This window comes from Haematobia irritans, chromosome 1 (genome assembly GCF_050003625.1).
Source record: "Haematobia irritans isolate KBUSLIRL chromosome 1, ASM5000362v1, whole genome shotgun sequence".
In the NCBI taxonomy this organism is placed as follows: domain Eukaryota; kingdom Metazoa; phylum Arthropoda; class Insecta; order Diptera; family Muscidae; genus Haematobia; species Haematobia irritans.
The window spans coordinates 179216023-179241750 of NC_134397.1; the positions used below are offsets into that span (position 1 = coordinate 179216023).

Here is a 25728-nt window from a genome sequence, read left to right on the forward strand (position 1 = left end):
GACAAAATTTCCATAGAAATAAAATTTTGACAAATTTTCTATAGAAATAAAATATTTATTTTCATAGTTTCGGCTATAGGTCGATTAAAAAACATAGATATGATGTTTTTCTTTTATTTTTATTTCCAATATTTTGGTTGACTTCGTCAAAACCGTTTTCAAGGCTGACGTGAAACAAAAAACAGAAAAATTTTTTAAATTTAATTACAAAAATCACTAATAAACAAAACCAAACAATAAATTATTAAACTATTATAATTTACATTTGTTCTGGTGTGCACAGCTTCACACTCTGTTTTACACTGAATTTAACTTTCTATTGTGCTTTTGTATTATATGTCTATATATTCGAGCGCTGTTCTCAATGTCTTTTTTGTAGTTCATTCTCTCGTCAGGTGCAGTGTTAATAATGTTATAGCATCTCAAGAGTAAATCTGCGTCTGTAATTGTTTTCGTGGTCTAGAATTTCTACCTCTTCTAAGTTTGGCTTGTGACCAGTCTGCGCATAGTGGGCCGCGAGTTCTGTTTTCTGCTCCATGGGTTTGTCAGTGGCTTTAATGTCAGATTTGTGAGAAGATAGTCTGGCTTTGAGTTTTGTCATTGTAGTACCAATATATGTCTTTTGACATAAATTAGATTTGTTACCTTTATTCTTTATTCTTATATATTACATTGCATTTATCGTCATTTTTGATTTTGGTTTTAGTTTTGCTAAATAGTCCCTTTACTGTTTTGGTAGTCTTTAACGCGAGCTGATATTTATCTTTGTCGTATATATCAGACTTACACAGTCGCTCCGACTATCTTCTCACAAATCTGACATTAAAGCCACTGACAAACCCATGGAGCAGAAAACAGCACTCGCGGCCCACTGTGCGCAGACTGGTCACAAGCCAAACTTAGAAGAGGTAGAAATTCTAGAACACGAAAACAATTACAGACGCATATTTACTCTTGAGATGCTATACATTATCAACACTCCACCTGACGAGAGAACGAATTACAAGAAAGACATTGAGAACTGCGCTCGAATATATAGACATACAATACAAAAGCACAATAGAAAGTTAAATTCAGTGTAAAACAGAGTGTGCAGCAGTGCATACCAGAACAAATGTAAATTATAATAGTTTAATAATTTATTGTTTGGTTTTGTTTGTTAGTGATTTTTGTAATTAAATTTAAAAAATTTTCTGTTTTTTGTTTCACTTCAGCCTTGAAAACGGTTTTGACGAAGTCAACCAAAATATTGGAAATAAAAATAAATAATATCTATGTTTTTTAATCGACCTATACCCGAAACTATGAAAAATAATTATTAAAGATAAATAAAAAGGTCAACGATAATCATCCATCTATAGAAATAAAATTTTAAAAAAATTTTCTATGGAAAAAATTTTCTATAGAAATAAAATTTTGGTAAAAATTTCTATAGAAATAAAATTTTGACAAGATTTTCTAGGGAGCTACCGTGGTGCAATGGTTAGCATGCCCGCCTTGCATACATAAGGTCGTGGGTTCGATTCGTGCTTCGACCGCACACCAAAAAGTTTTTCAGCGGTGGATTACCCACCTCAGTAATGCTGGTGACATTTCTGAGGGTTTCAAAGCTTCTCTAAGTGGTTTCACTGCAATGTGGAAAACCGTTCGGACTCGGCTATAAAAAGGAGGTCCCTTGTCATTGACCTTAACATGGAATCGGGCAGCACTCACTGATAAGAGAGAAGTTCACCAATGTGGTATCACAATGGACTGAATAGTCTAAGTGAGCCTGGTACAACGGGCTGCCACCTAACCTAACCTTCTATAGAAATAAAATATTGACAAAATTTTCTATAGAAATAAAGTTTTGACAAATTTTTCTATATAAATGAATTTTTGACAAATTTTTCTATAGAAATAAATTTTGAAAAAATTTTCTATAAGAAATAAAATATTGACTAACTTTTCTATAGAAATAAAATGTTGACAAAATTTTCTATAGAAATAAAATTTTAACAAAATTTTCTACAGAAATAAAATTTTGACAAAATTTTGTATAGAAATGAAATTTTGACAAAATTTTCTATAGATATAAAATGTTGACAAAGTTTTCTATAGAAATAAAATTTTGACAACATTTCTTATAGAAATAAAATTTTAAAAAAATTTTCTATAGAAATAAACTGTTGATAAAATTTTCTATAGAAATAAAATTTTGACAAAATTTTCTATAGAAATAAAATTTTGACAAAATTTTGTATAGAAATGAAATTTTGACAAAATTTTCTATAGATATAAAATGTTGACAAAGTTTTCTATAGAAATAAAATTTTGACAACATTTCTTATAGAAATAAAATTTTGACAAAATTTTCTGTAGAAATAAAATGTTGATAAATTTTTCTATGGAAATAAATTTTTGACAAATTTTTCTATAGAAATAAATTTTTGACAAATTTTTCCATAGAAATAAAATTTTGACAAAATTTCTTTAGAAATAAAATTTTGATAAAATTTTCTATAGAAATAAAATGTTGACAAAATTTTCTATAGAAGTTAAATTTTGACAAAATTTTCTTTAGAAATAAAATTTTGTATAGAAATAAAATTTTGATAAAAATTTTTATAGAAATAAAATTTTCCATAGAAATAAAATTTTTACAAAATTTTCTATAGACATAAAATTTTGAAAAATTTTTCTATAGAAATAAAATTTTGACAACATTTATTATAGAAAAAAATTTTTGAAAAAATTTAGAAATACAATTTTGTATAGAAATAAAATTTTGATAAAAATTTTTATAGAAATAAAATTTTCCATAGAAATAAAATTTTTACAAAATTTTGAAAAATTTTTCTATAGAAATAAAATTTTGACAACATTTATTATAGAAAAAAATTTTTGAAAAAATTTTTAATAGAAATAAAATTTTGACAAAATTTTCTATAGAAATAAAATTGTGACAAAATTTTCTACAGAAATAAAATTTTGACAACATTTTTTATAGAAGTAAAATTTTGAAAAAATTTTCTATAGAAACAAAATTTTGACAAAATTTTGTATAGAAATAAAATGTTGACAAAATTTTCTATAGAAATAATAAAATTTTGACAAAATTTTCTATAGAAATAAAATTTTGACAAAATTTTCTACAGAAATAAAATTTTGACAAAATTTTCTATAGAAATAAAATTTTGACAAAATTTCTATAGAAGTAAAATTGTGACAAAATTTCTATGGAAATAACATTTTTATAAAATTTTCTATAGAAATAAAATTTTGACAAAATTTTCTACAGAAATAAAATTTTGACAAAATTTTCTATAGAAATAAAATTTTAACAACACTTTCTATAGAAATAAAATGTAGACAAAATTTTCTATAGAAAACAAATTTGACAAAATTTTCTACAGATATAAAATTTTGACAAAGTTTTCTACAGAAATAAAATTTTGACAATATTTTCTATAGAAATAAAATTTTGACAAAATTTTCTATAGAAATAAAATGTTGACAAAATTTTCTATAGAAATAAAATGTTGACAAAATTTTCTATAGAAATAAAATTTAGACAACATTTTCTATAGAAATAAAATTTTAGCAACAATTTCTATAGAAATAAAATGTAGACAAATTTTTCTATAGAAAAAAAAATTGACAAAATTTTCTACAGAATTAAAATTTTTACAAGATTTTCTGTAGAAATAAAATTGTGACAATATTTTCTATAGAAATAAGATTTTAAAAAAATTTTCTACAGAAATAAAATTTTGACAAAATTTTGTATAGAAATAAAATCTTGAATAGAAATAAAATTGAGACAAGGTTTTCTATAGAAATAAAATTTTGACATAGAACTTTGTATAGAAATAAAATTTTGACGAAATTTTTTATAGAAATAAAATTTTGACAAAATTTTCGATAGAAATAACATTTTGACAAAGTTTTCTATAGAAATAAAATGTTGACTAAATTTTCTATAGAAATAAAAATTTGACAAAATTTTCTATAGAAATAAAAATTTGACATTTTCTATAGAAATTAAATTTTGACATTTTCTATAGAAATAAAATGTTAACAAAATTTTCTATAAAAATAAAATTTTGACAAAATTTTCTTTAGAAATAAAATTTTGACAAAATTTTGTATAGAAATAAAATTTTGATAAAAATTTTTATAGAAATAAAATTTTCCATAGAAATAAAATTTTGAGAAAATTTTCCATAGAAATAAAATTTTGACAAAATTTTCTGTACAAATAAAATTTTGGCAAAATGTTCTATAGAAATAAAATTTTGACAAACTTTTCTATATATATATTTTTTCTGTTGACAAAGTGTTCTACAGAAATCAAATTTTGACAAAACTTTCTATAGAAACGAAACATTGACAAAATTTTCTATAGAAGTAAAATTTTGACAAAATTTTTGTATAGAAATACAATTTTTGACAAAATTTTCTATAGAAGTAACATTTTGACAAACTTTTCTATAGAAATAAAATTTTGACAAAACTTCTATAGAAATAAAATTTTGACAAAATTTTGTATAGAAATAAAAATTTCACAAAATTTTTTATAGAATAAAATTTTGACAAAATTTTCTATAGAATAGAATTTTGCTAGATAATATTTCTTTGTTTGCTAAAATTTTCTCCAAATTATGGTAGATTATTTATGGATCGTATGGTAACCGTGAAGTTAGCACCCTTTATGCTCAAAATTCACCAAGAAGTCGAAAGTAAAAATACAACTTTTTAAAAAGTCAAGTCAAAAAAAATCTCTGTGTCAAATTAAGAAACAGTCGAAAAGTTAAATTATGCAAATTCGAAAAATCGACTTTTCAAAATTTGCGGGAAATCGGCTTTTGAAAATGTCGACCATTGTCTTTAAATAAACAAATCGACGTTTACACAATTGGGAAATATTGGAAAGTAAATTTTTGCGCCTGGGTCAGAATGGACCAAAATAACACAGAGCCACTTTTGTGCAGCGTGTGATGAATTTGTAGGCCGCTACCCAAATTTAAAGTGATTCTAAAATTTGATATTATTGCTGACATTTTTTCTTTTGAACAATGAATCTTGGTCACATTTGTAGATTGTAGAGAAAATATTCGTACGTCTTTTGTTTTTCATTTCGTTAAGTTGGAGTAAATTTGTTTGTGTGATAATGGATGAAAAAATATATTCACTTCTGAATTAAATAATATGATTCAAAAAAAAAAAAAAAAAAATAAAAATATAAAACTAAGGATGTAGCCCATTTAAGAAAATATTGAGAATTAGCAAAAAACAAAAAAGAATATATTTAATTGGCGAAATCTTGGTAATAAATTTCTCTTGTAATTTTTAATTGTTCAATTTATGATTTTCTTTTTTAATTTCTAGCACTGTATTTTTTTTTTAATTTTTGTTTTGTAATTGATATGATAAGAATGTTGTTTTTCCATTTAGCAGCTGTTTAGCTCATAAGCATTTATTTTGGTGTCGATGAGAGTAGATAGCAAATTCACTGTAGCTGTAGATATGTTGGCGTGTAAATGCTTCTGATGTCACAGCAGACGACCATTAAAGCGTTGTGGGCCATGGGATTTACAGGATTCTGCATTTTTATTATTTTTTTATCTAAGAAAAATTGTATTCATGCTCCCAACGAAAATATTGATTTTGTGTGTTTTTTTAGTTTAATTCAGTATTTTGTTTTTTTTAAGATAAATTTCAGTTAAAAAATTAAATTTTCCTCATAATTTTCTATTTAATTTTCTTAAATTCGAATTTTAAACAATTAAAGGAAGAAATAGCAAAAAGGAGATGCAAGGTATTAAATTTTAAGGATTTATTGAAAACTAAATCCTTTTAAAGACAAGAACTAGGCAAAGGTCAAAAATTTTCAAAAAGATAGGGAATCTATATGGCAAAAAAGCGCAAGGAATTTTATTTGTAACAAATAAAAAAAACATAAAGTAATAAAGAAACGAAAACCACAACATACAAATAAGGTTTATTCGAAAAAAAGGGAGTGATTAAGATACGAAAATTGTGAACAAAATCTAAATCTATAGGGAAAGGGAAAAAGTGCTGTGATTTTGAACGAAAATGATTTTTTTAACGAAAATTCCAACTCATGAATGAAAACATAAGAAATCACATTAAATAAATAAAAAAAAACTCTATATGAATAAAACTTATTACAAAACATTAAAAATTGAAAATTTATATCACAAGTAAAATAAAATAAAAAAACTTTGCTTTTGCAACACTTCAAGCGTTGAGTGCGTTGCAGTTTTGTAGGGAGGAGCTTTTTTTTGGGGTGTTTTTTTCTGAAATTGGTGATGAAACTCACTACGTTTGCCTGTGAAAAAAATGCAGAAATAAACGGAAAAAAACGACACACATAATTATGAATTAATTGCTGGTTGATTCATTATAGGTTTTTGTTTGTTGTTTCTTGTTTGCGTTTTTTTTTTGGTTCTTGGAGTAGGGAATGTTCTATGGTTATATTGAGATATGTGATTAAATTTATATAAATATTTTTTTTTTTTTAAATATGATTTCATATATGCATATATGAAGCCTATAAATTGTGCTGGAAAATTTTTGTTTTGACAATGATTAACAATGAATGGACATCGATATTAACACACATATAATAATTAGTTAAAATAATTTTTAAAACGATTAAATATATTGTTTTTTTAGAATTAAATGTTAACATTGACTGGAAAATTAGATCATACATAAGTTAATAAAATAATTTTTTTTTTAATTTTTAATATAAAAAAAATTAATCCATAAAACTTCCAAAAAATCCAAACGAACAACCATCATTTCCCTTAATTTTATAAATACTTATTTAAATTTAATATCGTTTCTCGTTATCTCATACGACAGCTCTGATAGAAAGTCAGAAAAACGCGATTTTTTTACATATATGGTTATTTTGTACTTATTTATTATTTGCACTTATTTTTTTATAAGAAACTTTTTTCTTATAAGCATACAGACACTAGAAAATTCTTGTAGGAAAATTAACAAAATTCGATTGTGGAAACAAAATTAAAAAATTCCGTTTTATAGTCTTTAAATAATTTTAGTTTAAAAAATGAAAATTTAATAAATTCATTTTGCCTTAAAATAAAAATTAAAGAATCACAATCAAAATTTTTATCTTATAGGCCATGATTGTTTATAAGAAAAAACTAGTCCTATTTCGATTTTGGAAAAAAAAAGATATATACCGAAAATAATAACCTATTTATATTCATATCGAGTTTAAAAAAATCGCCCGTGTCGCTTTTTACATCGAAATTCTTTTTAAACCCGATGATATTAACCGAATTATATCCATCTCCGGTTTAAAAAGCTTCTCTTTGGAAATAAAATCTTGCCAAAATTTTATATTGAAAAAATATTTGACAAAATTTTCTACAGAAATAAAATTTTGATGACATTTTCTATAGAAATAAAATTTTGACAAAATTTTTTATAGAAATAAAATTTTGACAACATTTTCTATAACTATAAAATTTTGACAAAATTTTATATTGAAAAAAATTTTGACGGCATTTTCCTTGAAAATAAAATTTTGACAAAATTTTCTATAGAAATAAAATTTTGACAAAATTTTCTATAGAAATAAAGTTTTGACAAAATGTTCTATAGAAATAAAGTTTTGACAAAATTTTCTATAGAAGTAAAATTTTGACAACATTTTATATCTAAATAAAATTTTGACAAAATTTTCATTGGGAATAAAATCTTGACAAAATTTTCTATGGAAATAAAATTTTCACAAAATTTTGTTTGGAAATAAAATTTTGACAAAATTTTCTATAGGAATAAAATTGTGACAATTTTTGACAAAATTTTCGATAGAAATAAAATTTTGACAAAATTTTCTATCGAAATAAAATTTTGGCAAAATTATCTTTGGAGATTAAATCTTGACAAAATTTTCTATGTAAATAAAATTTGAACAAAATTTTATATAGAAATAAAATTTTGACAAAATTTTATATGGAAACAATTTTGACAAAACTGTCTATGGAAATAATATCTTGATAAAATTTTATATAGAAAAAATATTTGACAAACTTTTCTATAGACATAAAAATTTGACAAAATTTTCTATAGAAATAAAATCTTGACAAAATTATCTACAAAAATAAAATTTTGACAAAATTGTCTATAAAAATAAAATTTTGACAAAATTATCTTTGGAAATAAAATCTTGACAAAATTTTATATAGAAAAAATATTTGACAAAATTTTCTATAGAAATAAAATTTTGACAAAATTTTCTATAGAAATAAAATTTCGACAACATTTTCTTTAGAAATAAAGAGTTTGACAAAAATTTTTATAGCAATAAAGTTTTGACAAAATTTTGTATAGAAATAAAGTTTTGACAAAATTTTCTATAGAAATAACATTTTGACAAAATTTTCTATAAAAATAAAATTTTGACAAAGTTTTCTATAAAAATAAAATTTGGACAAACTTTTCAATGGAAATAAAATTTTCTATAGAAATAAAATTTTGACAAAATTTTCGATCGAAAAAAAATTTTGAGAAAATTTTATATAGAAAAAAATTGACAAAATTTTCTATAGAAATGAAATGTTGACAAAATTTTCTACAGAAATACAATGTTGACAAAATTTTCGATAAAAATAAAATTTTGACAAAATTATCTATAAAAATAAAATTTTGACAAAATTATCTTTGGAAATAAAATCTTGACAAACTTTTATATAGAAAAAATATTTAACAAAATTTTCTATAGAAATAAAATTTTGACAAAATTTTTTATAGAAATAAAATGTTGACACAGTTTTCTATAGAAATAAAATTTTGACAAAATTTTGTACAGAAATAAAGTTTTGACAAAATTTTCTATAGAAATAAAATTTTGACAAAATTTTCTATAGAAATAAAATTTCGACAACATTTTATATAGAAATAAAATTTTGACAAAATTTGCTATAGAAATAAAATTTCGACAAAATTTTTTTTAGAAATAAAGAGTTTGACAAAATTTTTTATAGCTATAAAGTTTTGACAAAATTTTGTATAGAAATATAGTTTTGACAAAATTTTCTATAGAAATAACATTTTGACAAAATTTTCTATAGAAGTAAAATTTTGACAAATTTTTCTATAGAAATAAAATTTTCACAAAATTTTCTATAGAAATAAAATTTTGACAAAATTTTCTACAGAAATAAAATTTTGACAAAATTTTCTACAGAAATAAAATTTTAACAAAATTTTATATAGAAAAAATATTTGGCAAAATTTTCTATAGAAATAAAATTTTGAGAAAATTTTCTATAGAAGTAAAATTATCACAAAATTTTCTATAGAAATAAAATTTTGACAAAGTTTTCTATAGAAGTAAAATTTTGACAAAATTTTCTATAGTAATAAAATTTTGACAAAATGTTCTGTAGGAATAAAATTGTGAAAAAATTTTTTTTGGGAATAAAATTTTGACAAAATTTTCTATAAACATAAAATTTTGACAAAATTTTCTATAAACATAAAATTTTGACAAAATTTTCTATGAACATAAAATTTTGACAAAATTTTCTATAAAAATAAAATTTTCTATAGAAATAAATTTTCACAAAATTTTCTATAGATATAAAATTTTCTATAATAATGAAATTTTGACAAAATTTTCTATAATAATGAAATTTTGACAAAATTTTCTATATTTGGCAAAATTTTCTATGAAGCGATTTTTTTTTTGTTTAGTATATTTTTGGTAAAACTTTCTCCAAATTTTGGTAGATTATTTTTGGATCAAGTGTCAACCGTGGAGTGGTCACGAATTAACGACCGTTTGGCTTAGTTTAGGAGATATGGACAAAATAAATTTTTCATATAAAAATTTGATTTTTTTAGTATTTGGATGGAATTTTAAATTTTTTTTGGGGTGGTCACGAATTAACGTTCTTTTGGCTCTAAGACGCTTAGTTTTGGAGATAGTTTAGTAGTTTTGGATAATAGTTTAGTAGATTAATTAATTGGCTTAGTTTAGTTGATATGGCCAAAAATATAAAAATTTAAATTTTTCAGGATTTTGATGGAACTTTCGATTTTTGGGGGTGTTCTTCTGGCTGTAGGACGCTTAGTTTAGGAGATATGGCCAAAGAAGTTTTTCATATAAAATTTTAATTATTTTGAGGTTTTCGATGGAATTTTCAAAATTTTGGAGTTGGTTATGAATTAACATCTTTTTAGCTCTAGGGCGCTTAGTTTAGGAGATATGGCCAAGAAAGGTTTTTTATATAAAAATTAGATTTTTTTTTTACGATTTTGAAGAAGTTTTCAATTTTTTTGTGGGGTGTTTCCGTATTAGTGTCCATAGGAAATATAGCAAAAAAAAATTTTTATAAAAAAATTTGAATTTTTTTAGGACTTGGATGGAATTTTAAATTTTTTGGTGGTGGTTAGGAGCTTAATTTATTAAGTCATTGGAAAGTAATTGCCCGATAAAAGTCTTTACATCTTCACACGTTTCAGCCCGGGCTGATGGGTGGGCATTTTCATAGTATTCATTACCGATCTGGCGGTGGGAGATGACGTTTGTTTTTGTTTGAATTCTTTAGATGTTTTTATTTAAATGAAAAAAAAAACAAATACAAAAATAAATAGAAAACTTTGATGCTGTAAAACTCCAAATCAACCTTAATTTAATATTTAAACGTTATTTTTTTTAAGATTTTTCAATACATTTAAATAAAGAATTATTTCAATTTATTTTTAAGTTATGTTCTGTAATTCTATTATTGTTATTTCAAAGATAAGCTTATACAAATTTTATGGTATATAAAATGCAATTGGAAATATAAATATTTAATTTTTTTTTATATGTTACTAGTAACAAAACATTTATTATTTTTATGCTATGATATTGTGATGATTAAATGAAGTGTGTGAAGTGTGTGGAAAGAAATTGAATTTCATGTAAGAACATTTATATAAAATAATAATTTTTTTGCTTGCCAATGTCACCGAAAAAAAACACCAATATTAACAACACCAATATTTTAATAAAAAAACGAATAAAATTTTTGTATAAATTTTTTTTTGAAAAACATACACTCACAAATACATACATATGCATATGAACACATTGCCTAAATCAAAGAAGATTTATAAGAGAAATCAAAATATTTCTTAAAATTGGAAATTTCCCAAAGGAAATTTTGTGAAAGAGACACGGTATACAACTTTTTAAGATTTCTTCGACATCTTAGGCAAAAAAAATATTTCCTTTTATTGAATAATCGGAAAAAGTTACAGTTAGCGAAAAAATGTACTGTTAGCGACTATTAATTGCTCCATGCATTTGAGAGTTTTACGGACGGACGGACGGGCATGTGTCATATCAAGATTCGAAGTAGAAATATTTTATTATATGTAAATAAAAAAACTTAATTTTTATAGAAATTAGAGAACTTTTCCTTGGAACTAGATAAATCAATAGAAATTGATTTTATTTGATCAAGAACAATTTCCAAGAGCACAATTCACAAAATATGAAATACTACAATTCCGAAATTCCGCACAGTATTGAAAGAAAATGGGGTTGCAGGAATGTACGAGATTTTTTCTATATAGTGAAGTAGCATTTTATTTATTTAATATTAGCAATACTTAGTATACCCAAGAAAAATGATTGAATGAAATATCAGATAAAGAGAAAAATGGCGAGAAGAAAGAATATTATTAAAAAAAAAAATCCATAAAAAAGTCTTAGAAGTACAAAAAATTTAAAATAAAATAGAAGATATCTTTGGTTAGCCTTATATTGAAATAGTCACACACAAACGTTGTCATCTATTGATGATTTCCATATATACAGTACTGAGTATGGCACTAACACCTTTGAGCGAAAATGCGCCTTAATGCACACCCCATAAGAAGATAATTTATACGCACAGTGATAGAGAGAGAAGCATAGAGATACACATATAGACACACTGAGACATACAAAGAAAAACATAGTAAAAAAAACACACACACACAGCCATATGCAGAAATATTTGAAAAGTGTTTGCGTATTTCTTGTTGTTGCCGTTGACGTTTTAAATTTTTTTACATACCGAAGAATTTGTTCAAAAATACAAATGCATCCTTTTTATTAGATTTATTATCTGCAGAGGGGGGTAGATGAAAAAAAAAAAAAAAACAGGGAAATTTTTGTTGGTTGATAAAGGATTTTAATTACAAATAAGAACTAAAACTTAATAACATTTATGAGATATGATGAGAAAATAAAATAATATGCCATAAAGAAGTTGATCCTGCTTTTGCATAAATGTTTTTTTTTTAGCTTATATGATTTTTTATTAATCTAGAATGCTGGTGATGGTGAATGTGTGAAAATTTTTTCAAAGACAACGATTAAATGATTGAGTGGAGTTAATTTATGAAATTTAGTAAGTTCTTAAAGAATAAATCAAAATTTTATTGAGTTTTATTTCTAATTTAGGTTTTATTCTAATTTAATTTATAGTTTAAAATTTATAACTATCCAATTTTAGTTTTTAATTTGAAATTTAATTTTTTTTATTTTTTAATGTTATTTTTAATTTTTAATATTTTATATTAATTTTTAGTTTTTAATTTAAAATGTTGAACTTTGATTTTTAATTTATAATTTTTTAATATTCAATTTTAAATTTTAATTTGTAAATTTTTAATTTATAACGTACAATTTGAAAATTTTATCTAAAATTTAAAAGATGAGATTTTTATCTAAAATTTAAAATTTTAATTTTTAATTTTTAAAATTTAATTTAAATTTTAATTTTTAAAATTTTATTTAAATTTTAGTTTTTAGTTTTTAGTTTTTAACTTTCAACTTTTAAAATTTAATTTATATTTTTAAATTTTAATTAAAATTTTAATTTATAACTTTCAATTTTTAATTTGAAATTTTTATTAAAAATTTAAATTTAAGCTTAACCAAGAGAGGAAAAGTATATTTGTCAAATTTATTTGGTTGGATGGACGGAATTATCACATTCTTCAGCATCCGCATCCTCTACTTGCAGTGAAACTATCAACCAATTATCAGAGTAAATTCGGATAATTCACTAAATCCAAAAGTGAATTACACGTGAACCTCCCGGAAAAAAATGATTTTTATAGTCGACTTTGCCATAATAAATTATTGTACAAACATATGACTTTTCCCTAAAAGTTGAGGATGCTGATGAGAAATGTGGTAATTACGAAACGGCCGTCCATCGAACCATCTTGCTTTAAATGTTGATTTTAATTTGTAATTTTTTCTTCTTGTTTTTTAATTTTTATTTTTCAAATTTTATATTTAATTTTTAGTTTTAAATTTATACTATTTCAAATTTTAGTTTAGATTTTCAAATTCTTATTTAAATTTGTTATTATTAATTCTTTGTTTTCTTTGTTTGTTTGTTTGTGGTTAATTTTGTTATTTATTGTTTTTAATTATTAATTTGTAGTATAAAAATTTTTAATTCTCAATTTTCAATTTATTAATCTTAATTTCTTCTTCCTTTTTTAATTTATAATTTTTTTTATTTGAATTTTTATAAATTATTTTTATTTATATTTTTAATATTTAATTCTTATTTTTTAACTTTTTACTTTAAATTTAACTTTTTAGTTTTAATTTACATACTTTTTAAATATTCAATACTTAACTTTAAATTTTAATTCAAATTTTTAATTAATATTTTTATAATTTTTATTTTTATTTTTTTAATTTTAATTTTGAACTTTAATTTTTAATTTTCCGTTTTTAACTTTTAATTTTAAATTTAAAATTTTATATTTAAAATTAATTTTTTTATGCTATAACTTTAAATTTTTATTGTGAATTTAATTTGTACTTTCAGTTTTTAATCTTTAAGTTTTAATTTTTAATTTGGTTTTTATTATTAATTTCTAGTGTAACAATTTTTAATTCTCAATTAATAATTCTTATTTTATATTTTTTCATTAAAATTTTTATAAATTTTATTTTTATTTATGTGTTTAACATTTAATTCTTATTTTTAATTGTTTACTATAAATTTTACTTTTGAGTTTTTACTTTACGTAATTTTTAAATATTCAACACTCAACTTTAAGCTTATGTGTTTTTAAAATTTTAATTTAAATTTTTAATTATATTTTTATTTTTTAACTTTTTCTTTCAATTTTTCGAATTTTGAACTTTAATTTTTAATTTTACATTTTCAACGTTTAATCTTTACAAGTTTTATTTTAAATTATAACTTTAAATTTTTATTTTGAATTCAATTTATAATTTTAATTTTTAATCTATAAGTTTTAATTTAAAATTTTTAATTTATAACTTTTTTCAGTTTTTAATTTTTTTATTTTTATTTTTATTTTTGTTTAATTTTAAATTTTGAATTCTTATTTTTTTAAATTATTTTTTTAATAACCAATTTAAACTTTTTATTATAATTAGTTTTTAATTTGTATTTTTTAATATGACTTTTTCAACTTTTAATTTGAACATTTTATATACATTTTAATTCTTAATTTTTTTACTTATTTTTTTAATAACCAATTTAAACTTTTTATTATAATTAGTTTTTAATTTGTATTTTTTAATATGACTTTTTCAACTTTTAATTTGAACATTTTATATACAGTATATCAAGAAAGTCTTTTGACATTGCCAAATATTTCAAATTCTAGAAATAATTGAAATATTAAATATTTTATTAAATTTTTAATTCTGTGTAGGTATGTATACTTTGCAAAATACATAATAAAATATTTTTTTAAAATTTCATTATATTTAATTTTGGAACAAAACATAATTTTTATCCCATTGTCAAAACACTTTCTTGACAAACTGTACATTTTAATTCTTAATTTTTAATGGTAATTTTCAAACTTAATTTTTAATTTGAATTTTAAATTGTAATTTTAAATTTAAAGTTTTAATTTATAGTTTTAAAATATTCAATTTTATTTGTGAATTTTAATTTTCATTATCCATTTTAATCTTAATTTTAATTCAAAATTAGTTTTAAATTTTAGTTTGTGTATTTGAAATTATAACATTCAATTTAAAATTTTTATTTACATTTTAATTCTTAATTTTTTATTTCGAATTGTTAGTTTATAATTTAACATTTTTAATTTTAGTTTTAATTTTTAGTTTTCAAATTTAATTTTTAATTTTAAATTTCAAATTTTAATTTTAAATGTATAGTTTTTAATACTCAATTTTAATTTTTAATTGTCAAATTTAAGCTTTTAATTTTAATTTAGAATTTATAATTCTAAATTTTCACTTTTGAATTTTTATTTTAAATTGTAAATTTAAAAATTTTATTTTAAATTGTAAATTTAAAATTTTAATTTATAACTTAAAATTTTTATTTTAATTTGTAGTTTTTTTGTTCTTTATTTTGTGATTTTTGATTTGTAATTTGAAAATTTTAATTCTTAATTTAATTTTAACTTTAAATTTAGTTGTAATGTATGTACCTAGAAAAATGGTATTTGATACAAAAATTATAAAAATGAATTGATCTAAAATGAAAAATATATGATAAACATGGAATTTCGGTAATGACATGAAAATTGTAATCTCTCTGAGATAATTCTAAAAATAAATCCTATTGTAGCAGGCATGGGTGCTTGTTTTTTGTTAGGAGATGCAAGATTTGGCTTAGGTGACATGAAAAACATTGAAATCTCCAAGGATACACTCATTTCACATATCTATATCTATACATATATATATATATATAACAATACAGAATTGAGGCTATATTGAGCTAAAGCTAGCAATATGATCCTTGTTTTTGTGATTTAAGGTGGTCAAGGGTGTTGGGGGGCGGTGGTGGTAACGTGCCAGCATCCGCAGGATACATTCTTTTCAAAAGCCTTACACATGCATCTCATCATATCAATGACATTATCTACAGATTTATTGCTTGGTATTTTGGCATTACTACACTGGATGATAAGGATGAACACTAGGCCTTAATTGCAATATGCATTTAGCAAGTAAGGATAATACAATGGAATGCCTAATGATGTGGTCAAAAAAAAAAAAAAGACAACTTTCAAAATGAGATGTTTGGCAGCCCTTGGATGTCTAATGAATGATAAATTAACCCAATGTTAAGGAAGAAATCAATGAGTGGTGATCGACTGGTCGACTGACTGACTGACTGATTGAGTGTTGGGTTGTGGTCTGAGTTTTAAGAGGAAAAATGTTTTTTTTTTTGGCAAGGCATATTTGTGCTCTAGCTTTCTGGTATTATTCAAGGGTAGGTAACTGACTAGACAAGTATTTAATTTGAGCTTTTAAATTTTGAATTTAACAACTATTGAGCATCTTTAGCAAACTACTAAGGAAGGCAAAGAAGTTATTGACAATTTTAAGAAAAATAATTCTATATTTATTTTTGTAACATAAACAAATATTCTGCTAATTTCTATGGGAAAATATAAAAACTTAAAATTTTTGTTTGTGGGGGTTAGGAAACATTTCTTAAAATTACACAAATGTTAGAGAAAGGCTGTGGGGGATGGGGGGAGGGTAGTGGATAATGTACACACAATCACAACGATCGATATGTTTCTATTTCCTGTTTTCAATACGAAATAAAAAAAACACAAATACAGAATTACCCAAAGAAAAAAATTTTTTTTTTGAGAAAATAAAACATTTAACAAATTACTTTAAATTACAAATTATAGGACTATACTGTTTTGGTTGATAAACAAAAAGCTATTTTTTGCATTTTTTTTGTAATCTGGATTCATTCAAAACTATAAACTACCACTAAGTATATTTAAAATGATAATTAATTTTCTGTGTGTTTTAGGTTGCTTGTTTATTTATTTTTTTTTGGTTTGTGTGACTTTAGTGGATTGTGTTTGATTTTAGAAACAAAACTAAACTAAATAAATTATTATAGACAAAAAAAAAAACAATTGAAAACAAAAATATATATACATAAATATTAAAAAAGAAAAAAAACTAAACTAAGTGATTTACTAAAAAAAAACTTTAACAAATTTAAATGCAAAGTCCATTAAAAAAATAATAATGAAAAATAAAAAAAAAATAATAAAAATTGTTAACACAAATTCCATTTTGTTGCACTTTTTTGTTTTGTTAATTATTTATAATCATTTTTAACTAAAATCTTTAGAATCTATATATTTGACTGTTTCATAAAAAAAAAATTCTCAGCTCAACTAACATCGATCGCGTAAAAGTATTAATTCGTAACTTTGAAGGTAAAATTGGTTATATATGAAGAGTAATTGTGTTAAAGAAATTATGAGAAAAGCGGGTCATATCGATCGTTGATTTTAACAAATTCAATTGAGATTTCATATAATTAAAGATAAAAAAATTATAATATTCATTTAAAAACAAGGGATTAAATTAAAAGTCCCAGAAATTTAGGAAAGTTTTCACCCCAAAAATCCCAAATTAAATTAAAATTCCTCACAATTTTTTTTTTTGAAAAATAATAATTTAAAAACTATACAAAACTATAATCATTTTTGTCCTACCCGTTGCAATAAGTTCAAAATTTTTAATTAATTTAATAAAAAGTGATTCTGATCCTCACAAAAAACCCCATCACATTTTTGACAATTTTTTTTTTTGTTGAAAAAAAAATGAAGAAATAGGCTCAAATGTAATAATTTAAAAATTGCAAAAAAAAAGTAATCAATCCTACCGTTGCAATAAGTTCAACATTTTTAATTAATTTAATAAAAAGAGATTGTAAATTTAGAATTTCATCCTCAAAAATCCCTAAATTAAATTAAAACAAGTAAGGAAAGTCTAAAGTCGGGCGGGGCTGACTATATTATACCTGCACCACTTTGTAGATCTAAATTTTCGATAACATATCACATCCGTCAAATGTGGTGGGTGCTATATATATGTCCCAAATACATACATTTAAATATCACTCGATTTGGACAGAATTTGATAGACTTTTACAAATTCTATAGACTCAAAATTTATGTCGGCTAATGCACTAGGGTGGAACACAATTTTAGTAAAAAAATATGGGAAACATTTAAATCTGAAGCAATTTTAAGGAAACTTCGCAAAAGTTTATTTATGATTTATCGCTCGATATATATGTATTAGAAGTTTAGGCAAATTAGAGTCATTTTTACAACTTTTCGACTAAACAGTAGCGATTTAACAAGGAAAATGTTGGTATTTTGACCATTTTTGTCGAAATCAGAAAAACATATATATGGGAGCTATATCTAAATCTCAACCGATGTCTATCAAATTTTGCACACATGACTATATTACTAATTGTACTCCTAGTGCAAAGTTTCAACCAAATTGGGCCAAAACTCTGGCTTCTGGGTCCATATAAGTCCATATCGGGCGAAAAATATGTATGGAAGCTATATCTAAATCTGAACCGATTCCAATCAAATTTGGCACACATGACTATACTACCAATTGTACTCCTTGTGCAAAACTTCAAGCTAATAGGGATAAAACTCTGGCTTCTGGGTCTATATAAGTGCATATCGGGCGGAAGATATATATGGGAGCTATATCTAAATCTGAATCGATTTCAACCAAATTTGGCACGCATAGCTATAATTCTAAATCTACTCCCTATGCAAAATTTCAACCAAATTGGGCCAAAAATCTGGCTTTTAGGACCATATTAGTCCATATCGGGCGAAAGATATATATGGGAGCTATATCTAAATCTCAACCGATTTCAATCAAATTTGGCACACATGACTATACAACCAATTGTACTCTTAGTGCAAAATTTAACCAAATTGGGCCAAAACTCTGGCTTCTGGGGCGATATAAGTCCATATCGGGCGAAAAATATATATGGAAGCTATATCTAAATCTGAACCGATTTCAATCAAATTTTGCACACTTGACTATACGACTAAGTGTTATGTTTGTACAAAATTTCAAGCAAATCGGTATAAAACTCTGGCTGCTGGGTCCATATAAGTGCATATCGGTCGAAAGATATATGTGGGAGCTATATCTAAATCTGAACCGATTTCTTCCAAAATCAATAGGGTTCTATTCTGACCCAAATTAGGAACATGTGCCAAATTTGAAGGCGATTGGACTTAAATTGCGACCTAGACTTTGATCACAAAAATGTGTTCACAGACAGACGGACGGACGGACTGACGGACAGACGGACATGGTTATATCGACTCAGGGACCCACCCTGAGCATTATTGCCAAAGACACCATGTGTCTATCTCGTCTCCTTCTGGGTGTTACAAACATATGCACTAACTTATAATACCCTGTTCCACAGTGTGGCGCAGGGTATAACAATTTTTTTGTTGAAAAAGAAAAAATGAAGAAATAGGCTTAACTGTAATAATTTAAAAATTGCAAAAAAAAATAATTTTTGTCCTACCAGCTGCAAAAAGTTCAAAATGTTTAATTTAAAAACAAGTGATTGTAAATTTAGAATTTCCCAAATTAGGAAGCTTTCGTCCTCAAAAATCCCCAAATTAAATTGAAATTCCTCACAAAAAAAACCATTACATTTTCAATAATTTTTTTGTTGAAAAAAAGGAAGAAATAGGCTCGGCTGTAATAATTTAAAAATTGCAAAGAAAATTAATCATTTCTGTCCTACCAGTTGCAATAAATTCAACATTTTTAATTAATTTAAAAACAAGTGATTGTAAATTAGAATTTCCCAAATTAAGAAGCTTTCGTCCTCAAAAATCCCCAAATTAAATTAAAATTCCTCACAAAAAACCTGCATAAAATTTTTGACAATTTTTGTTGTTGATAAAATTAAGAAATAGTCTCAGCTGTAGAAGATCAGTAATACTTTAAATTAAAAAAAAAAAAAAAACTCTAACGATTTTTGTCCTTCTAGCTGTAATAAATTCAAGATTTCGAAACACCAAATCAGGACACCACTGTGCTGCTTTTTAGTAATGTGGAAATAAAAAAATTGCATGTTAGCCACTATTCTATCCCTGATTTATTACACTCAACTGATTTCGTAAAAAAACCACAAACCGATTGCTGTTTCTATGATTCAGTGCCCCCGCGCCCTTACTATCTCTGAAGTTTGCAATTTTTAAACTTTATCTGTCCCTACTGACCCGTCTGTCTATCCATGTTGAAACTTATTGCATAACGCCGGGCTCTTATTGACCCAACGGGGTCCTTTCTGACCCACATCTCGAATACATAACTTTGGAGGCCCTCTAACTCGCTGTGGTCCTTACTGACCTACAGGGTCCCTTCTGGCCCAGGTGGTCCTTTCTGATCCATTTGAAGTGTAAAATTATATTTGATTGATTAACTCAATGTTATATTTTGTAAAGTCCTGGTTGCTATTAGTCGTGTAGGTAAATAAATAAATAGAAAAAACCCCACATATATGGAAATTCCCCAACTCGAAAATTTCGTTCTTATTAACGAAAAAATATCCCCAATTTGGAGAAAACCCTTCAATACTAGCAACAATGCTTCGCCCTTCTAAGTTCTTTATTTTAAAAAGAATTAAGAAACTTAAGCGGAAAATATTTATGGGAAAATCAGATTTACCGAAAATCACACAGATTCAGGAAGACTTGGATATACAACTAACAGTCAGATTTTAGTATTTGAGCCACTGTGCCCTAAATCGGCATGGGGGGGATATACCAAGTACTGATGGGGACTGCTATCCACGTATGGATTACGAATCTGAAATTAATTAAATTGCATAAATTCATGAATTCAGATTGATATTCCACACGTGGAGAGCTGCATCCATCAGTTCTTGGTATATCCCCCCAAGCCGAATTTTGACACAGTGGCCCAAATACTAAAATCTGTCTATAATTTGACTTAAGATCCAATTATATCAAAAATTGTTAACCAATTGCATAAACTAATGTAAGAATCGTATTCTACTCGAGTAGAGGTGTCTCCATCAGTACTTGGTGTAACCCTCCACCCCAAGACGAATTTCTGGCACAGTGGCCCAAATACTAAACTCTGATATTCAGTTTAAGATCCAATTTTATCAAAAACTGTTAAGATGGACTGAATTCAGTTCCTAGTTTACTCGTGGAGAGCTGTTTTCACAAGTGCTTGGTAAATTTCCCTATGGCAATTTTTTGCACAGTGGCCCAAATAATAACTTTTGATCTTGGGGTATTTTGAAGAGTCTTTGTGGTCCGAAAATACCTCTAGATTTCCAATTTCAGGCAAATTGGATGAAAATTACGGTTTCTATAAGCCCGAGATGTGAAATCGGGAAATCGGTCTATATGGGGGCTATACCAAAACATGGACCGATACTCAACATTTTCGGCACACCTATTTATGGTCCTAAAATACCTCTAGATTTCCAATTTCAAGAAAATTGGATAAAAACTACGGTTTCTATAAGCCCGAGAAGTGAAATCGGGAAATCGGTCTATATGGGGGCTATACCAAAACATGGACCGATACTCAACATTTTCGGCGCACCTTTTTATGGTTCTAAAATACCTCTAGATTTACAATTTCAGATAAATTGGATAAAATCTGCGGATTCTAGAAGCCCAAGAAGTAAAATCGGGATATCGGTCTACATGGGGGCTATACCAAAACATGGGCCGATACTCACAATTTTCTGCAAACATCTTTATGGTCCGAAAACACCTCTAGATTTCCAATTTCACGCAAATTGGATAAAAACTACGGATTCTTGAAGCCCAAGAAATAAAATCGAGAGATCGGTCTATATGGGGGCTATACCAAAACATGACCCGATACTCGTCATTTTTGGCACACCTCTTAATGGTCCAAAAATACCTCTAGATTTCCAATTTCAGGCAAATTGGATGAAAATTATGGTTTCTAACAGGTTGGCTGATAAGTCCCCGGTCTGACACATAGATGGCGTCGCTAGTATTAAATTCATATTATTTTTATATAGTACCAACCTTCAAATGATTCGTGTCAAAATTTGATGTCTGTAAGTCAATTAGTTTGTGAGATAGAGCGTCTTTTGTGAAGCAACTTTTGTTATTGTGAAAAAAATGGAAAAAAAGAAATTTCGTGTTTTGATAAAATAATGCTTTTTGAAGCGAAAAAAATACGGTGGAAGCAAAAACATGGCTTGATGAGTTTCCGGACTCTGCCCCAGGGAAATCAACAATAATTGATTGGTATGCAAAATTCAAGCGTGGTGAAATGAGCACGGAGGACGGTGAACGCAGTGGACGCCCGAAAGAGGTGGTTTTTCCGTCGATATGTAACAATGGATGAAACATAGATCGATCACTACACTCCTGAGTCCAATCGACAGTCGGCTGAGTGGACAGCGACCGGTGAACCGTCTCCGAAGCGTGGAAAGTCTCAAAAGTCCGCTGGCAGAGTAATGGCTTCTGTTTTTTGGGATGCGCATGGAATAATTTTTATCGATTATCTTGAGAAGGGAAAAACTATCAACAGTAACTATTATATGGCGTTATTGTTGCGTTTGAAGGTCGAAATCGCGGCAAAACGGCCCCATATGAAGAAGAAAAAAGTGTTGTTCCACCAAGACAACGCACCGTGCCACAAGTCATTGAGAACGATGGCAAAAATTCATGAATTGGGCTTCGAATTGCTTCTCCACCCACCGTATTCTCCAGATCTGGCCCCCAGCGACCTTTTCTTGTTCTCAGACCTCAAAACGATGCTCGCAGGGAAAAAATTTGGCTGCAATGAAGAGGTGAGGCCTAGTTTGAGGCAAAACCGAAGGAATACTACCAAAATGGTATCAAAAAATTGGAAGGTCGTTATAATCGTTGTATCGCTCTGGAAGGGAACTATGTTGAATAATAAAAACGAATTTTGACAAAAAAAATTGTTTTTCTTTGTTAGACCGGGAACTTATCAGCCAACCTGTTATAAGCCCAAGACGCCAAATCGGGAGGTCGGTTGATATCAAAAACTAGACCGATATAGCCCATCTTCGAACTTGACCTGCCTGCAGACAAAAGACGAGTTTGTGCAAAATTTCAGCACGATTGCTTCATTATTGAAGACTGTAGCGTGATTACAACAGACAGCCAGACAGACGGACAGACAGCCAGTCAGACAGACAGACGGAAATGGTTAATCGTCTTAGAATTTCTCCCTGATTAAGAATATGTATACTTTATATAGTCGGAAATCGATATTTCGATGTGTTACAAACGGAATGATAAACTTATTATACCCTCGTCACCATTCTATGGTGGTGGGTATAAAAAGCGGATTTTTATGTAACACCTCACCGTGGTGCAATGGTTAGCATGCCCGCCTTGCATACACAAGGTCGTGGGTTCGATTCCTGCTTCGACCGAACACTAAAAAGTTTTTCAGCGGTGGATTATCCCACCTCAGCAATGCTGGTGACATTTCTGATGGTTTCAAAGCTTCTCTAAGTGGTTTCACTGCAATGTGGAACGCCGTTCGGACTCGGCTATAAAGAGGAGGTCCCTTATCAGTGAGCTTAACATGGAATCGGGCAGCACTCAGTGATAAGAGAGAAGTTCACCAATGTGGTATCACAATGGACTGAATAGTCTAAGTGAGCCTGGTACATCGGGCTGCCACCTAACCTAACCTGTAACACCTCAAAACAAATACTTGTGAAGTGAAGTTTATGTCCATCTCTAGGAGAGCATTTATTGATGTACATTAAAGATAATGACTTAAAATGAACTTTAACTTTTGAATTCAAATGTTTTCAAAATTTTTTTGCTGCAAGAATTTTACTTTCAGTTTTGGCACAATTTTATATGTGGACATAATATCAACGAAAGTGCAAAAACTCTGACCCACTACCCACACACTTTTCCTTGCCGTTAGAGTAAACAAAAAATATTTCAAAGAAAGTAGAAAGAAAATCTAATTGCTTTGGGTAAAATTGTACAACAATCAACTAATTTTTCTAAACTAAAAAAAAGACAAATGGGCTTTAGAAATTTTAAATATTTGCCGATGAATGAAAATTAAACAGCCTTTATCCAATTTTGGACGCAATCACTCTGATTAAAATTGATTTGCAAAAGAAAAATCTATATAATTCAAAAATGCTTGATTGTCCAAAAATTTTCAGTCATAAATTCACTGAGACCCACAGTATATTTTGCATTGTACTCTCAAAGATATACACACACACACAGCTATCCATAATAGAGACAAATGAAATCTTCTCTTTGTTTGCAACTAGAAGAATGGAGATGCTTTATTCATAACTGTATGTATGTGTGTGTGTGGATGAGAATTCCTGCAGCTGTTGCCAGTGCATAACTCATTTCAATTATTCAAATCCAATGGAGTTGTGTTATTTTCTGAGCTTTGCCATATGCATTATTCAAATGGTTAATTAAATTAGGATGAAAGCAATGTAATTTTTTCTTTAAATCTCTATGAAATCTCAATTGAAATTGCAAACCAGTTAAGAATAATTTGAAAATATATGTATATAAAAGTTGCAAGGGGGGCAAATTTGTTTTTTCTATTTGAAAATTTTAATTTTTACTGAAATTCATGGTGGATACTTTTTATATAATTTTTTTATTCAATTCATTATATAGGAGCAGGGGCAAAATAAAAAAAAAAATAAATTAAAGGTTTGATAAGAGAAATAGAAAAAGAAAAGGAGAAAGATAAGAAAATGATGAAATTTGATTTTTTTTGTAGATTTTTATGCTTATCGATTAACAGTGACCCTGATATTAAACCAATTTTTTTTGGATCAAAAAACATAGAAGAGAACACAAAAAAAAGAAAATTAAAAATAAAATTCCATAGAATTTGTCATCGATACAGATGTGAAGTGTGATGAGAGAAAAAAAGGGACAAATGCATAGTGGGGAAACATATTTCTTTTGCCTACATTTTTAAGAAAATATTAAAGAATTTTAATTACAATAAATTTATAATTGTTTTCAAATTTAAATTTTTGTTTCATTTTTGATTTGTTTAATTTTTAAGATAATTTTAAATATTAAAAATAATTTTAATTAAAATTAATCTACAATTGATTTCATATTTAAATTTTTGTTTCATTTTCTTTCTTACTTAAAAGAAAATATTAAAGAATTTTAATTACAATAAATTTTCTATTGATTTAAAATTTGATTTCATATTAAAATTTTTGTTTAATTTTTTTCTTGCTGTGAAAAAAAAGCAAATAATTTCCATGTTAAATTGCCAATAACGATTTTTAAAAATTCGCCAATCATAAAATATGCATCATAGGCTACACAGAAAAATTAGCTGAAGGCCTATGTAGCTAATACCAGATTATTCTTATATTTACTATAAGTTTAATAAATAAATAATTAAATAAATAAATACACAGTAAAATAGTTTTCAATTAATTTTTCATTGAAATTTCTTTCAGATATGATAAGATCAATTAACAGCGTCAATTAAAAAATAATTAATACAATTAATTTGTACGATTGTTTTTTTAATTTAATTAAAAATCGAAATTAATCAAATCAAATTTTCAATTGAATTGATTTTTTAAAATACCTTTAAAATTTTAAGTGGAAACATTTTGGGGACAAATTTTTCTTTGACAAACGTCATATCTCCAGCACAAGAAAAAATTTGTCTAAATGTTTTTAATTAAAATTTTAATTGAATTTTAAAAATTATTCATTTAAAGTTGATTCAATTGGTATTTTAATTAAAACTAAATCGATCACAAAAATTAATTATTTTTTTAATTCGATCTATTAATTTTT

At 25.6% G+C, this 25728-nt stretch overlaps 1 protein-coding gene across 8 annotated transcripts in view; it reads right to left on the reverse strand.

The window, feature by feature from the left end:
• Calx (sodium/calcium exchanger 3) overlaps positions 1–25728 on the reverse strand; it is a 640265-nt gene that overhangs the window by 70926 nt on the left and 543611 nt on the right. For 4 of the 8 annotated variants that reach the window (XM_075292192.1, XM_075292193.1, XM_075292195.1 and 1 more), the window contains one exon: positions 12099–12149. The exons of 2 other annotated variants lie outside the window; for them this stretch is intronic. In XM_075292192.1, coding sequence (XP_075148307.1) covers positions 12099–12149 — 51 coding nt within the window. Of the gene's footprint in view, positions 1–12098; positions 12150–24512; positions 24531–25728 lie in introns of all 8 variants that reach the window. 2 more of the 8 variants (XM_075292197.1, XM_075292196.1) reach the window with 1 other exon arrangement.